The sequence below is a fragment of the Muscardinus avellanarius genome (assembly GCF_963383645.1).
Source record: "Muscardinus avellanarius genome assembly, chromosome: 10".
In the NCBI taxonomy this organism is placed as follows: Eukaryota; Metazoa; Chordata; class Mammalia; order Rodentia; family Gliridae; genus Muscardinus; species Muscardinus avellanarius.
Genome location: NC_137796.1, coordinates 90,291,328 through 90,305,513, shown reverse-complemented (window position 1 = coordinate 90,305,513; position 14,186 = coordinate 90,291,328). Strand labels below are relative to the sequence as shown.

General features: G+C 48.7%; 1 protein-coding gene across 1 annotated transcript; it reads left to right on the top strand.

Moving 5' to 3' along the window:
* Positions 1–5,991: 5,991 nt before the first annotated feature.
* Positions 5,992–9,892, top strand: TUFM (Tu translation elongation factor, mitochondrial; the record flags this gene model as incomplete). The annotated part of the gene is made up of 10 exons (XM_080702803.1): positions 5,992–6,034; positions 6,136–6,330; positions 6,735–6,901; positions 7,147–7,251; positions 7,338–7,502; positions 7,621–7,753; positions 7,840–7,944; positions 8,073–8,224; positions 8,322–8,441; positions 9,719–9,892. 10 exons carry the CDS (start codon positions 5,992–5,994, stop codon positions 9,890–9,892), a joined length of 1,359 nt encoding a protein of 452 aa, XP_080558929.1.
* Between the last annotated feature and the right edge of the window lie 4,294 nt (positions 9,893–14,186).

The following is a 14,186-nucleotide window of genomic DNA, read 5'->3' as shown; positions in this document are numbered from 1 at the left end:
ATATCAAAATAATATCCTATGCTAAGCATTATACTCTGATGATATACATCATTGTTTTTTAGTCTGTAGGCACTACTGAGGAGAGGAACGTTTCATACTTTCCCATGTCCCAAGGCCGTGCCTGGTATCCATCTATTCTGCTGCTGTCCACATACCCATTGTATAACCAAAGGGGCAGGGTTACTGGGGGTCGGTGGCCACTCTACCCTAGCCTGCCTCTGATGAAATATGCTGGGCTTTTTAAAATTCATGATGGTGGGAACAACTTGTCTTGGCTCTGTTTTAGGTGTATGGTTAATATTTGCTTGGGAAACACCTGGGGAGGATCGGTTGCCTTTAAGGCTTGTTCTGATTGTTATTGTCTGAGTCTTTATAGAATTCTCGTTAGATCGGTCATTTGGAAATTTAGGTGCAACTCATAAATAAATGTTACAGCTTCAGGGAGTAAATCTTGAATTATTTTAAACAATTTTGGGCCATTAATAACATACGTCTCAAGTATCTTTTTGGTAACAAGGCCAATTCCAAAAAAATCCCTAAATCCCCGCGCGCCCGTTCCAGGGAATGTCTGCTGTGCAGCGTTCCTGCTAAAACGAGCCATGCTCAGTTTTAGACTGGGAAGAAGGTGCGGCAAAAAGCCCCTGGATTCCTCCCTAGTACCACAAAAAAGAAAGAAAGAAAGAAAGAAAGAAAGAAAGAAAGAAAGAAAGAAAGAAAGAAAGAAAGAAAGAAAAGGAAGGAAGGCTGGGCGTGGTGACACACGCTTGTAATCCCAGTACTTGGGAGGGTGAGACAGGAGGATCGCACAGGTTCGAAGCCAGCCTCAGATACTTAGTGAGGGTCTCAGTGAGGAGATAGAAAAGAAATAGGCAGATAGGGAAGAGGCCTCGGTAGAAAAAAGCTTAATTTCCTGAGGAGTGAGGAGCAAAGGTTCAGTAATAAGAAGGACCAAAGCTTCACAAAACCCTCTGTTTACTAATCAACAAACTCAGGAGACATCACTGGAGCAAGTCTGACACTCCTACTGAAAGGAGACTCTTCAAAGGACATGCAAATTCTGAGAGCTGCTTCCCAGAATTCCCCGAATCCCAAACTCACCACAACCAACAGAGGACACGCAGACATCTATAAAACCTTAGACCCGCCACCAGGACGGTTTTTCTCTCTCAGAGAACCCTTCCCCTTTGGGGAGCTCTTCTCTCTTGCAGGTTGCATTAGCTTTGAGAGAAGGCAGAGTGCAATTGAGGGCATGTGGCTCGGGCTACACTCGGGTAGTGACCTGAAGGCCTCTGCTGGACATCAAGGCTGACCAGGGCCCCTAGGGGTGACCTGCACCTCTTTTCTGGCAGATCGCATGGACTCTGGAAGAAAACAGCTTGCAACTGAAGGCATTCGGCTTGGGCTACTCTCAAGTATTTTCCTGAAGGCAGCTGATGGACTACAGAGTTCCGACAGCCCCTTTGGGGTGTTTGGTCGCTTTTCCCTATTCCCTGCTGCTTCCAATAAACCATTTACTCCCCTTCCTGTGGTCTGCGGGTGTCATTCTTCGCTCACTGTAGACAAGAACCTAGTAAGGAAACGCTGAGTTTCTTTTCAAGAAACTCCGTTTCATCTTTGATGAAACACTGGGTTTCTTCTCACGAAACCCCCCGTTTCATCAGCAGCTCAGTGAGACCCTGTTTCCAAATAAAATATAAAACAGGTCTGGGAGTGTAGCCTGGAGGTAGAAGGCCCCTGGGTTCCATCCCCAATACCACAAAAGAAGGAAAGAAAGAAAGAAGGAAGGAAGGAAGGATAAAAAGTAGGGCCATGGATGTATCTCGGAGGTAAACTGCCCCTGGGTTCCATCCCCAGTACTATAAAAATATAAAAAATAAAATAAATAAAATTAAATACAGCTGGGGGTGTAGTTCAGAGGTAGAATATTCCTGAGTTCAACCCCCAAGACCACACACACACTAAATATAAAATAATTGCTGGGGTTGTAACTCATAGGTAGAATGCTCCTGGATTCATTCCCTAGTACCACTAAAAGAGAGAAAAAAATAGGGCTGGGGATTTAGCTCAGAGGTAAAATGTTCCTGGGTTCAACCCCTAGCACCAAAACCAAAACCAAACAAAAAGAACAGAAGCCGGACGTGGTGGCGCACGCTAGTAATCCCTACGCTTGGGAGGCTGAGACAGGAGGATTGCACAGGTTCGAAGCCAGCCTCAGCTACTTAGTGAGGCTCTCAGCAACTTAGTGAGACCCTGTTTCCAAATAAAATATAAAAAAGGTCTGGGAGTATAGCTTGGAGGTAGCCCTGGGTTCCACCCCCAGTACCACAAAAAAAAAAAAAATAAAAAGAACAGAACCTAAGGGCCCCGCTGGGGAGCTCTTGAGGTAACTTAGAGGAGAGAGATCCCTAACTGGACTACAGTGTTGACAGTAGAGAGAATGAGGTGTGCTCCCATTTGGACTTGGGATAGTGGAGAGGGAACCAGCAGGATGGGTAATGGGTTAGCGTGGGATATGGGAAAGAGAGTGTCATCGTTAATTCACAAGCATAAAGAGAGTGTAGGAGAAAACGAAGAGCCCTGCTTGGCACGGTCAGTCTGCAGTGCCACAGCGCTGGCCCCTTCAGTCATGAAGGCTCATTAATAGTTCAAGAGCAAACGCTAGCAGAGGCCTAGAGACATAAATAGATGAAGATGGCCGACACCGAGGACAGAGATGTAAACAGCGGAAGCCTACTCCCAGCCCTACTTAAGTCACTCAGTCTCACGACAAGAAAGCCCAAGAAGTATGTCTCAGTACCCAGCTCTGTGTGAGAGTATTTGTTAGGATATTTTGGCTGCAAAGAACAGGCAACTGTAGTTTGTTTGTTTGTTTGCTTGTTTGTTTATTTTTGTGGTACTAGGAGTAGAACCCAGGGGTTTTTCTACCTCCAGGTTATACGCCCAGACCTATTTTTTTATACTTTATTTGGAAATAGGGTCTCACTAAGTTGCTGAAAGCCTCACTAAATAGCTGAGGCTGGCTTTGAACCTGTGCGATCCTCCTGTCTCAGCCTCCCAAGCACAGGGATTACAAGCGTGCGCCACCACACCTGGCTCAGCAACTGTGGTTTAAACAGTAAGGACATCCATCTTCTCACACCACAGAGTCCAGTCTGCTTTGCCCTCTGGGATCGGGCCTCATTATCAACTGGAAGCAAGGTAGGCACAGCAGTTCCAGGACTCCCATCCAGACCCTGAAACACACAGAGTCAGAAGGGGGGCTATGTCTGCAGTACTTCTTAAAAGTCAGGAATCGAAGCCCCTCAAATAGACCTCTTCTTACAGATCATTGGTCCCAAAGAGGCTACACACCTAGCCCTAAACAAAAATCCCCTGGCAAGGAGAACTGGCCCACCAGACATGGACTCGACCTATTAGGATTTCTTCCTGGAGCAGGAGAAAGGGCTACCTGCAACAAAATCAGGACTCTCATGGACAGATGGGAAATGGCTGTTTAGGAGCTTGAGGTATCTGCCACATATTAGAATAAACAAGACTTCTGGGGTAGGGGAATGGAAGGCCATTTGCTTTCAAGAGTTTCTTTCTGTCTGTCTGTCTTTTATTTATTTCCTCTTTTTTTTTTTTTTTTTTTTTGGTACTGGGGATAGAACCCAGGGACATTCCACCTCCAAGCTACACCCTGGCCCTATTTTTTATTCTTTATTTTGAAACAGGGTTTCACTGAATTTCAAAGGGCCTCAGTTGCTGAGGCTGTCTAAGAATTGCAATCCTCCTGTCAGCCTCCAAAATGCTGGGATTACAGGCAAGTGTCACAGCACCCGGCTCTATTTTTATTTATTTATATGTTTGTTTGTTTGTTTGTTTGTTTGTTTGTTTGTTTGCAGCACTGGGGATGAAACCCAGGGGCATAGTACATCCAAGCTACACCTCCTGCCCTGTTTTTTGTGTGTGGGGGGGTGGGTCTGGGGATGGAACCCAGGGGCATTTAACCTCCGAGCTACACCCTCTGCCCTATTTTTTATTCTTTATTTTGAAACAGGGTCTCACTAATTTGCGGAGGGCCTAAGTAGCTGAGGCTGTCCGTGAACCACAATCCTCTGGTCTCAGCCTCCCAAATGCTGGGATTATAAGGGTGCGCCACCACGCCTGGCTTCGCCCTATTTTTTAAATTTATTTGCGGTACTGGGAATGAAACCCAGGGGCATAGTACCTTCGAGCTACACCTCCCACCCTATTTTTTAGTCTTTTAATTTTGAAACAGGGTCTCACTGAGTTGTGAAGGGTCTCACTAAGTAGCTGAGGCTGTTTGCAAACTGTGATCCTCTGGTTTCCGCCTCCTGAATGCTGGAATTACAAACATGCACCACCATGCTTGGCCTTAATTCTTTATTTTGAAACAGGGTCTCAATAAATTGTGGAAGGCCTCACTACATAGCTACGGCTGCCTGCAAATCTGCAATCCTTCTGTCTCAGCCTCCCAAGTACTGAGATTACAAACACCACAACATGGGATTGTCCTTGAACTTTCAATCCTCCCATCTCAGCCTCCCAAGTACTGGGTTACATTTACAGGTGTGCTGAGATTACACTGAACCTCATTCTTTTTAAAATTCATTTTAATTATTCCAGTTTTCTTCCTTATTTTTGTGGTACTGGGGACTGAACCCAGGGGCATTTTACCTCCGAGCTACAGCCTCAGCGCTATTTCTTTTTCTTTTTTTCCTTTGCAGTACCGTGGATGGAACCCAGGGACATTCTACCTCTTAACTACACCCCCAGTGCAATATTTTAATATTTTATTCTGTGTGTGTGTGTGTGTGTGTGTGTGTGTGTGTGTGTTTGCGGGTTTGGGGATGGAACCCGGGGGCATTTGAACTCCAAGCCACACCCCCTGCCCTATTTTTTATTCTTTATTTTGAAACAGGGTCTCACTGAGTTGCAGAGGGCCTCACTAAGTAGCTGAGGCTGTCCGCGAACCGCGATCCTCCGGTCTCTGCCTCCCGAATGCTGGGATTACAAGCATGCGCCACCACGCCCGGTTTTATTCTTTATTTTGAAACAAGGTCTCATCAGTTGCAAAGGTCCTCACTGAGCAGCTGAGGCTGGCCTTGGACCCAGATCCTCCTGTCTCAGCCTCTCGAATGCTGGGATCACAAGCGTGCGCCACCACGCCCGGCCAGCAGGAGCCATTCTTGTTCCTTCCCTGGCCTCAGCCTAACCAACAAGGTGGGGCGCAGTGTGTATGCCCACTAAATATCTACGGAATGAATTAATGAATGCAAGAATAATAAATGCTCTTTAACTTTTACATCCATCCCTTTATCTCATCTCATCACAACTTCGTGAACTCGCACTGAGGTGGTAACAGCAGCTGCATAACGCTTAAGTTTCTGAAATTCCTTATATGTGGCTTCAGGATCTCCTTTTTAAGTCCATACTACCATGCCCATGTATGTAAACAAAGGTGGTGCCAAGAGGCACATCTGAACCCCAGTTCAGAGCCTGTCCGCCAGCTCCCCGAGGCTGGCCGGTGCCTCCTGCGCGGGGCTCGGGGCGTCCCGAGCAGCTGGTGAGGCTGCCCTTGTAGGCCAGGACCTTTGCCCTGAAGCCCGCCCAGCCCTACCTAATTCCCATCCCAGGTGCTCCACAGCCCGCCGCCCTGCGAACTACAACGCCCAGGAGTCCGCCGGCAGCTGGTGCATTATGGGACGCCGCAGGCACCCCCCCCAGGCCCCACCCCCTCGGCCTGCGAGACCCAATTGTGGAAACTGTCCATCCTTCTCCGCCAGAGACGCCATCACTCACCTCTTCCGCCCCACAACCGGAAGTCGGCGGGGATGACCATAGAAACTGACGGCTAGAGGCGCCCAGGCTTGCCCTCCCGGCCCTCACTTCCGCCGGAAGTGCCCTGCAGCCGCCAGTGCCCTTTCCAACTGCACGCGCGGGCTCTCGGTACCGAGAACTTGGTGCCGCTGGCCAAGAGCGACCACGATGGCGGCGGCCACCCTGCTGCGCGCGACGCCCCGCTTGAGCGGTGAGGGGGCGGGGAGGGCGGCGGCGGCCTGGAGACACGTGGGGGGCGGCGCCGGCGCCGGGTCCGACCCCCGCCCTGACTCCCACCCCCCGTCCCCGCAGGTCTCTGCGCCAGCCCGACCCCATTACTGCAGGGTGTGCTGCGGCCTCTGAAGGCCCCGGCGTTTCCCCTCTTGTACCGCTGCCTGGCGGTAGAGGCCAAGAAGACCTACGTGCGCGACAAGCCCCATGTGAATGTGGGTACCATCGGCCATGTGGACCACGGCAAGACCACACTGACTGCAGCCATCACGAAAAGTGAGCGGGCTTGGGGTGGGGACTGTCGGCTGGGAGGGACCCGGCGCTGGAGAAGCCTCTGGTGGCCTCGGGAGGCAGAATTCGGGCGGGGCGGGGCATGAAGGATGGAAGAGATTTTCCTGAACACGGAGAGCCTTGTAATGCATTCATTACCTGCAGGACCCTGGCTGTCCCGTGGGGAATGCTGTGTAAGCAGAGGCTTTCCCCTAGAGAAGTCACGGGGCCGGCCATAGAGGCCCGTTTAACAATTCGGACCAAGTTTTCTCTGCTGTAAAAGTTAGAGATTTTACGGGGGCTGGGGAGGGCGTGGAAACTTTATTTGAGAGGGAGGGACCTAGGGGTGTGGCCTGGACCTGCCTCTAGCTCTGAACTTGAACTGAGGTGTGTTCTCTTTCTTATGCTAGTTCTAGCTGAGGGAGGTGGGGCTAAATTCAAGAAGTACGAGGAGATTGACAATGCTCCAGAGGAACGAGCTCGGGGTATCACCATCAATGCGGCCCATGTGGAGTATACCACCGCTGCTCGCCACTATGCCCACACAGACTGCCCAGGTCATGCAGATTATGTTAAGGTAGGGTTGCCTTGCTGGGGATGAACCTCTAATCTGCCTTCTGCCAAGATAATGGTATTCTGGGGAGGGGATTAAATACTCGAGATGTCTAGATGTGAGATCAAGGGTGTGTGGCCCTGGTAACTCTTAAGTGGGTGGCGAGGAGTTGGCAGAGCGTGGGGAGCCTTGATTTCTAACTAATCTTTAGCTAGATGGATGTGGAGCTGAAGAGGTTGTTGAAATAGGCTGTGTTTCCTCCTGCCCAGAATATGATCACAGGCACTGCCCCCCTTGACGGCTGTATCCTGGTGGTGGCAGCCAATGATGGCCCCATGCCCCAGACCCGAGAACACTTACTTCTGGCCAAACAGGTACTCGGAGCCTGGGTGGGGATGGGAAGCGGAGGAGTGGGCAGTTGGATGACTGAACACCATCTCTGTTGCTTTGCTGCCTGCAGATTGGGGTAGAGCACGTTGTGGTCTATGTGAACAAGGCAGACGCTGTCCAGGACTCTGAAATGGTGGAGCTAGTCGAGTTGGAGATCCGGGAGCTGCTCAATGAGTTTGGCTACAAGGGGGACGAGACCCCAGTCATCGTAGGCTCTGCCCTCTGTGCCCTTGAGGTGAAGCCAGGGCTACTGCTGGGGCTGGCTGGGTGTCTGGGGCTTTGCTCTGTCTGGGGAGTGGCTCTTGGTGAGAGGAACAGAACAGAAGTTTGAGTCTTGTCACCTCCCCCAACAGCAACGTGACCCTGAGCTAGGTGTGAAGTCAGTGCAGAAGCTGCTGGACGCGGTGGACACTTACATCCCAGTGCCCACCCGGGACTTGGAGAAGCCGTTCCTGCTGCCTGTAGAGTCCGTGTACTCTATCCCTGGTGAGGACTCTGCTTGGTCACCGTCATCTCTGTTGCAACAGCCACATAGCTGAGTGTACCTAATGCCTTGCCCTGTTTCCTCCTAGGACGGGGCACGGTAGTGACAGGTACACTAGAACGTGGCATTCTGAAGAGAGGAGACGAGTGTGAGTTCCTGGGACACAGCAAGAACATTCGCACTGTTGTGACAGGTATAGGAAGAAAGCCTTGGCACCCAGGGCCTGGATCTAAGATGGCCTTTCCCTGTGTGATCCCCGTGCCTCCCCTCTACCTGAGACTCCCTCTCTGGTGTCCTTTCCCCTTATCTCTTCCTTCCTAGGCATCGAGATGTTCCACAAGAGCTTGGACAGGGCAGAGGCAGGGGATAACCTTGGGGCCCTAGTCCGAGGCTTGAAGCGGGAGGATCTAAGGCGTGGACTAGTCATGGTCAAGCCAGGGTCCATTCAGCCCCATCAGAAGGTGGAAGCACAGGTGAGGGCTGCAGGTGATGGTGGGCAGGCCGAGCCGAGCTGCCCTCTGCACAGAGGAAGGATGCCCCGTCCCGCCCTCATTGCTCGCTCTCCTCCAGGTTTACATCCTGAGCAAGGAGGAGGGTGGCCGCCACAAGCCCTTCGTGTCCCACTTCATGCCTGTCATGTTCTCTCTGACTTGGGACATGGCCTGTCGTGTGATCCTGCCTCCAGGGAAGGTAGGGTGTGTAGAGGGGATGTGAAGGAGTTGGGGGGTTCTCTTACCAGCACCGCCTCACTCGTAGTCCAGAGATGTCATGTAACAACCTAGGTGAGTGGCTATTTGGTTGAAGAGAGGCTGGCTGCTGCTGACGTGGGTGAAACTAGAAGAAAGGATGTTGACCAGGGTGGTTGAGAGTGAGTCCTCATCCAGCAGGCTGTAGGCTGACATAGTGGAAAGCTTAGCTTTCTTTTTATGCATTCATAGAAACACTTCTTAGAAAAGGATGCTTCCTAGCCGGGGGTGGTGGCACACACTTGTAATCCCCGCGCTTGGGAGACTGAGACAGGAGGATCGCACAGGTTCGAAGCCAGCCTCAGCTACTTAGTGAGGCTCTCAGCAACTTAATGAGACCCTGTTTCCAAATAAAATATAAAAAATAGGTCTGGAAATATAGCCTGGAAGTAAAAAGCCTATAGGTTCCACCCCCAGTACCACCAAAAAAAAAAAAAAAAAGGAAAAGGATGCTTCTTACTGAGTTTCCTCTTGTTGGGTTTTATTTAATACAAGAGCTCAGAGCTGGGTATATTAGCACACACCTGTAATCCTAGTAGTACTTGGTGCTGAGACAGGAGGCTCTGTATTTAAAATACAAGCAAGGAGTGGTGCCATACACTTGTAATCCCAGTACTTGGGAGGCAAGACAGGAGGATCGCAAATTTAAGAACAGCCTCAGCAGCCAGGCGTGGTGGCACACACTCGTAATCCCTACGTTTGGGAGGCTGAGACAGGAAGATCACAGTTCACGGACAGCCTCAGCTTAGTGAGGCCCTCTACAACTCAGTGAGACCGTGTTTCAAAATAAAGAATAAAAAAATAGGACCAGGGGTGTAGCGTGGAGGTAGAATGTCCCTGGGTTCTATCCCCAGTACCGCAAAAAAACAAAAACCAAAATTCATACCTTAAGCCAGGTATGCTAGCACATGCCTGTAATCCCAGTACTTGAGAGGCTGAGTCAGGGATCAGAAGTTTACAGTCAGCTTCAGCAACTTAGGGAGAGACTGTTTCAAAACAAACGAGCTAGAGGTGTAGCTCAGAGGTAGAACACCCCTGGGTTCAATCTCTAATATTAAAAAAAAAAGTACCATAGCACTGATTATTGGCTCCCAGTGCCTTTGAATATGCATTAGCCTGATGGCCAGGACAGATGAAGCCAGGCCTGGATAGAACCAACCTGCTGCATTTTCCCACAACTTAACTTCCATAGAAGTCGGCCATTACTCTCTCCCTCTCTAGGAGCTTGCCATGCCTGGGGAAGACCTGAAGCTTACGCTTATCTTACGGCAGCCAATGATCTTAGAGAAAGGCCAGCGTTTCACTCTGCGAGATGGCAACCGGACCATCGGCACTGGCCTCGTCACCGAGACACCAACCATGACGGAGGAGGAGAAGAACCTCAAGTGGAGTTGAGGCTGGCTTCTCAGGTTCTCTGGAGTTGAGGGCTGCCCTGGCCAGTGTTCCCTCCTGCTTCTGGTACTCCTTAAGGGCGCAAGCTGCAACCAGAGTGCAGCTAGATGGACACTTCCTCTGGTTATAAGGGGTGGCCTGTGAGGCAGGGAGGCCAATAAACTGTTCTGTGAATAGTAGGCTTACCATGTCTTGTGTTTATTTTTGTGTGTGTGGTACTGGGGATTGAATCCAGGGACATTCTACCTTAGCGCTAACACGCCAGCCTTTTTTTGTCTTGAAACAGTCATGCTAGGTTGCTGAGAGTCTCATTAAGTTGCTGAGGCTGTCTGTTTTGAACCTGCATTTGTCTCAGCCTCCCAAGTGCTGGGATTATAGGCATGCACCACTACACCTGGCCGTCTCATGTTCTTTATAAGACCATGGGCTAAAGCCCAGGATAGATGAGGTTGTGGGATTCCAGGGTCATCTTATTTTTCAGCACTGCAGATAGAATGCAGCGTGCTACTGGGGATTGAACCCAGTGGTATTCTGCCTCTGAACTCCACCCCTAGCCCTTTATATAATTCTTGTGTGTGTGTGTGTGTGTGTGTGTGTGTGTGTGTGTGTGTGTGTGTGTGTGTGGTACTGGGGATGGAACCCAGGGGCATTCTACCTCAGAGCTACACCCTTATTTTTTCTTTATTTTGAAACAGGGTATCATGAGTTGCAAAGGTCCTAAGTATTCGAACCATGATCCTCCTGTCTCAGCCCTCCCAAATGCTGGGATTATAAGAGTGCACCACCACACCAGGCTCCCAGCCCTATTTTTCATACTTTTATTTTTTTGGTGGTACTGGGGTTCCTGGAAACCCTTCTACCTCCGGGCTATACTCCCAGACCTATTTTTATATTTTTATTTGGAAACAAGGTCTCATAAGCCAACGAAGCTGGCTTTGAACCTGCGCGATCCTGTCTTTGCCTCCCAAGTGCGGGGATTACAAGCGTGCGCCACCACGCCTGGCTCTTTTATTTTGAAACAGAGTCTAAGTTATAGGGTAGGGTCTAAGTTATGGATGGCCTAAGTAGCTGAGGCTGGCTGCAAACCTGTGATCCTCCTGTCTTAGCCTCCCAAGTACTGGGATTACAAGCATGCACCACCATAGCTGGCTTTATATACTTATTTTGTGATACTATGGATGGAACATAGGGGCATTCTACCTCTGAGTTATATCCCTAGCTTTTATTTTGAAACATGGTAGTTGCTGAGGCTAGCCTCGAACCTGTGATCCTGTCTCAGCCTCCCAAAGACAGATTACAGGCATGTGCCACTTTGCTCTGCTCCAGGGTTATTTATTTTTGCAGTACTGGGGATGCAACCCAGGGATATTCTACCTCTGAGCTACACACCCAGCCCTATTTTTTATTTTGCAAAGGGCCTAAGTAGTAGCTGAGGCTTTCCACGTACCGCAATCCTCCTGTCTCAGCCTCCTAAATGCTGGGATTACAAACATGCGCCACCGCGACCAGCCTCCAGGGTTATTTCAACTGAGTGCTACAGGCAAAACAAACTCTTCAAAGCCATCATCACATCTGTCAGCTTAAGAATCTAGTCCAGTATATTAGCAAAATGCTATAGCAGGATATTACTGAGTATTTTCCCAGATTTAGGGAAAGAATCTGCTTATACTTGGAGCCCCATGGGCCCAGGTGAGGTGCCAGGCACACATCTGTGAGTGCTTATCTGGCTTTCTGCTACAGCACAGCAGCTGTATCTTGTTCATTTCTAGACCCAATACAAGTACATAAGGATGTAATTGCTATTAATACTCTCAGCAAGCCAAGTCATTCCTGAAATGTACATGATGGGTTATTGCACTATCACCTATTACAGGTATTGGAATGCAATTAAAAATGAAGTTTGAAGCCGGGCGTGGTGGTGCACACTTGTAATTCCAGCATTCAGGAGGCTGAGACCGAAGAATCACGGTTCGCGGACAGCCTCAGCTACTTAGTGAGGCCCTCTGCAACTCAGTGAGACCCGGTTTCAAAATAAAGAATAAAAAAAAGGGCAGGGGACGTAGCTTGGAGGTTGAATGCCCCTGGGTTCCATCCCCAGACTTGCAAGAAAAAAAAAAAAAAGACTAAGTTTGAGCTCGGTGTGGTGGCTTACGCTTGTAGTTTATAATCCCAGCATTTGGGAGGCAGAGACAGAATTGCAGTTTGCAGACAGCCTCAGCCTACGTAGGCCCTTTGCAACTCAGTGAGACCCTGTTTTAAAGAATAAAAAAGAAGGCTGGGAGTATATCTTGGAGGTAGAATGTCTCTGGGTTCCATCTGCAGTACCACAAAAAAACAACAAAAAAAACACGTTTGGAGCAGGGCGTGATGGTGCATGCCTATGATCCCAGTACTTGAGAAGCTGAGACAAAAAGAATGAAGTTTGGTGCTAGTATAGTTCAGTGATAGAGTGCTTGCATAGCATGCACAAGGCCCTAAATTTAGTCCCTAGCACTGCAAAAAAATAAAATTTCATTTTTAGCATTTACTGGGATTTGAAATTAGAAAAAGGCCAATTATCAAGCACAAAGGGAGTAAAATGCTAAGTAGTGCCCACTGGAGCACATATAAAGTTGGAAGCATACAAAGTTGAGCACTGCCCATGTGCAAGTAAGATATGCAAATCTATGAGACTCCATATTATCCTCCACTTGTATTAAAATCATATCCATGCCGCTTGTAGTCTCTGTGCTTAGGAGGGTGAGACAGGAGGACCGCACAGGTTCAAAGCCAGCACTTAGTGAGGCTCTCAGCAACTTAGTGAGACCGTTTCCAAATAAAATAGGTCTGGAAGTATAGCCCGGAGGTAGAAAGCCCCTGGGTTCTACCCCCAGTACCACAAAAATCTAATCCAGTGTCACAAAGAAAAAAAAGGCCGAGTAACCTTTTGTTGTGGTGGTATTAGGAATGAAACTCAGGGGCCTTCTACCTCTGGATATACTCCCAGAGCCATTTTATACTTTATTTGGAAACAGAGTCCTAAGTTGCTGAGAGCTTAAGTAGCTGAGGCTGGCTTCAAACCTACATGATCCTGTCTCAGCCTCACAAATACTGGGATTACAAACATGCAGCCGACACACCCGGCTGAGTAACTTTTTTTTTTTTTTTTGCAGGTCTATGGATGGAACACAGGGGCATTTGACCTGAGCTACACTCCCTGCCCTATTTTTTTTTTTTTTTTTTTTTGAAACAGGGTCTGAGTTGCAAAGGGCCTAAGTAGCTGAGGCTGTCCACAAACCACGATCCTCTGGTCTCAGCCTCCTGAATGCTGAGATTACAAGCGTGTGCCACCACGCTCGGCTTCTGAGTAACTTCTTAAAACCTGAGATTTCAAGTCCTTGCTGATCCAAAACAAGGATTAACATTCAACAGGAATTAGTGAGCACTCCTAACTTGGATCCTGACCAATGAACACCCCAGGACTCATTCATGCAAGCACTCAAGAGGTGAAGGCTCTTGGCCCAACCCAAGGACTGTTTGGAAAAACTCAAAAGCCTAATCTGTGATTCCAAAGCAGAGGCACAAAAAGAGGAGGTGAGAGAATTCTGTAAACCGAGTGCAGTGCGCACCTGTAATCAGCACCTGGGAGGCTGAAACAAAGATCACAGGTTTGAGGCCAACTTCAGCAACTTAGTGAAACCCTGTTTCAAAACTAAAAAAAGAGCTGAGCATAGTGGCGCACACTTGTAATCCCAGTACTTGGGAGGCTGACAGGAGGATCGCACAGGTTCGAAGCCAACTTCAGCTACTTAGTGAGGCTCTTAGCAACTTAGTGAGACCGTTTCCAAATAAAATATAAAAAAAGCACCTGGGTTCTACCCTCAGTACCACCAAAATAAAATAAAAAAGTAAAAAATAGGGCTGGGGGTATAGCTCAGAGGCAGAATAGCCCCTTGGGTTCCATCCCTAGTACTGCAAAAAAAAAAGGTGGGGGACTTGGAAAGTACCTCAGTGGTGAAAAGCACTGGCCTACCACATACAACATCATGCTGGTTTCAATGCCTGGTTCCATCAAAAAAAACAAAAAACCCAAAGGGGTAAAAAAAGAGGATTTACCAGGTACTTAACACACTTTAGCCACCCATTTACCCAGAAACTCATAGTCAGCCATACACCCACATTCAAATAAACTTAAGACCTTAATTTGGTTACTCCCTCATCCTGGTTTAGAGAAAATGGCCCCATTTTTACACTCAAAAAAACAGATGACAAGGCAAATATAATCTAGAATCATAAAAGACTGACAACTACACCCTTC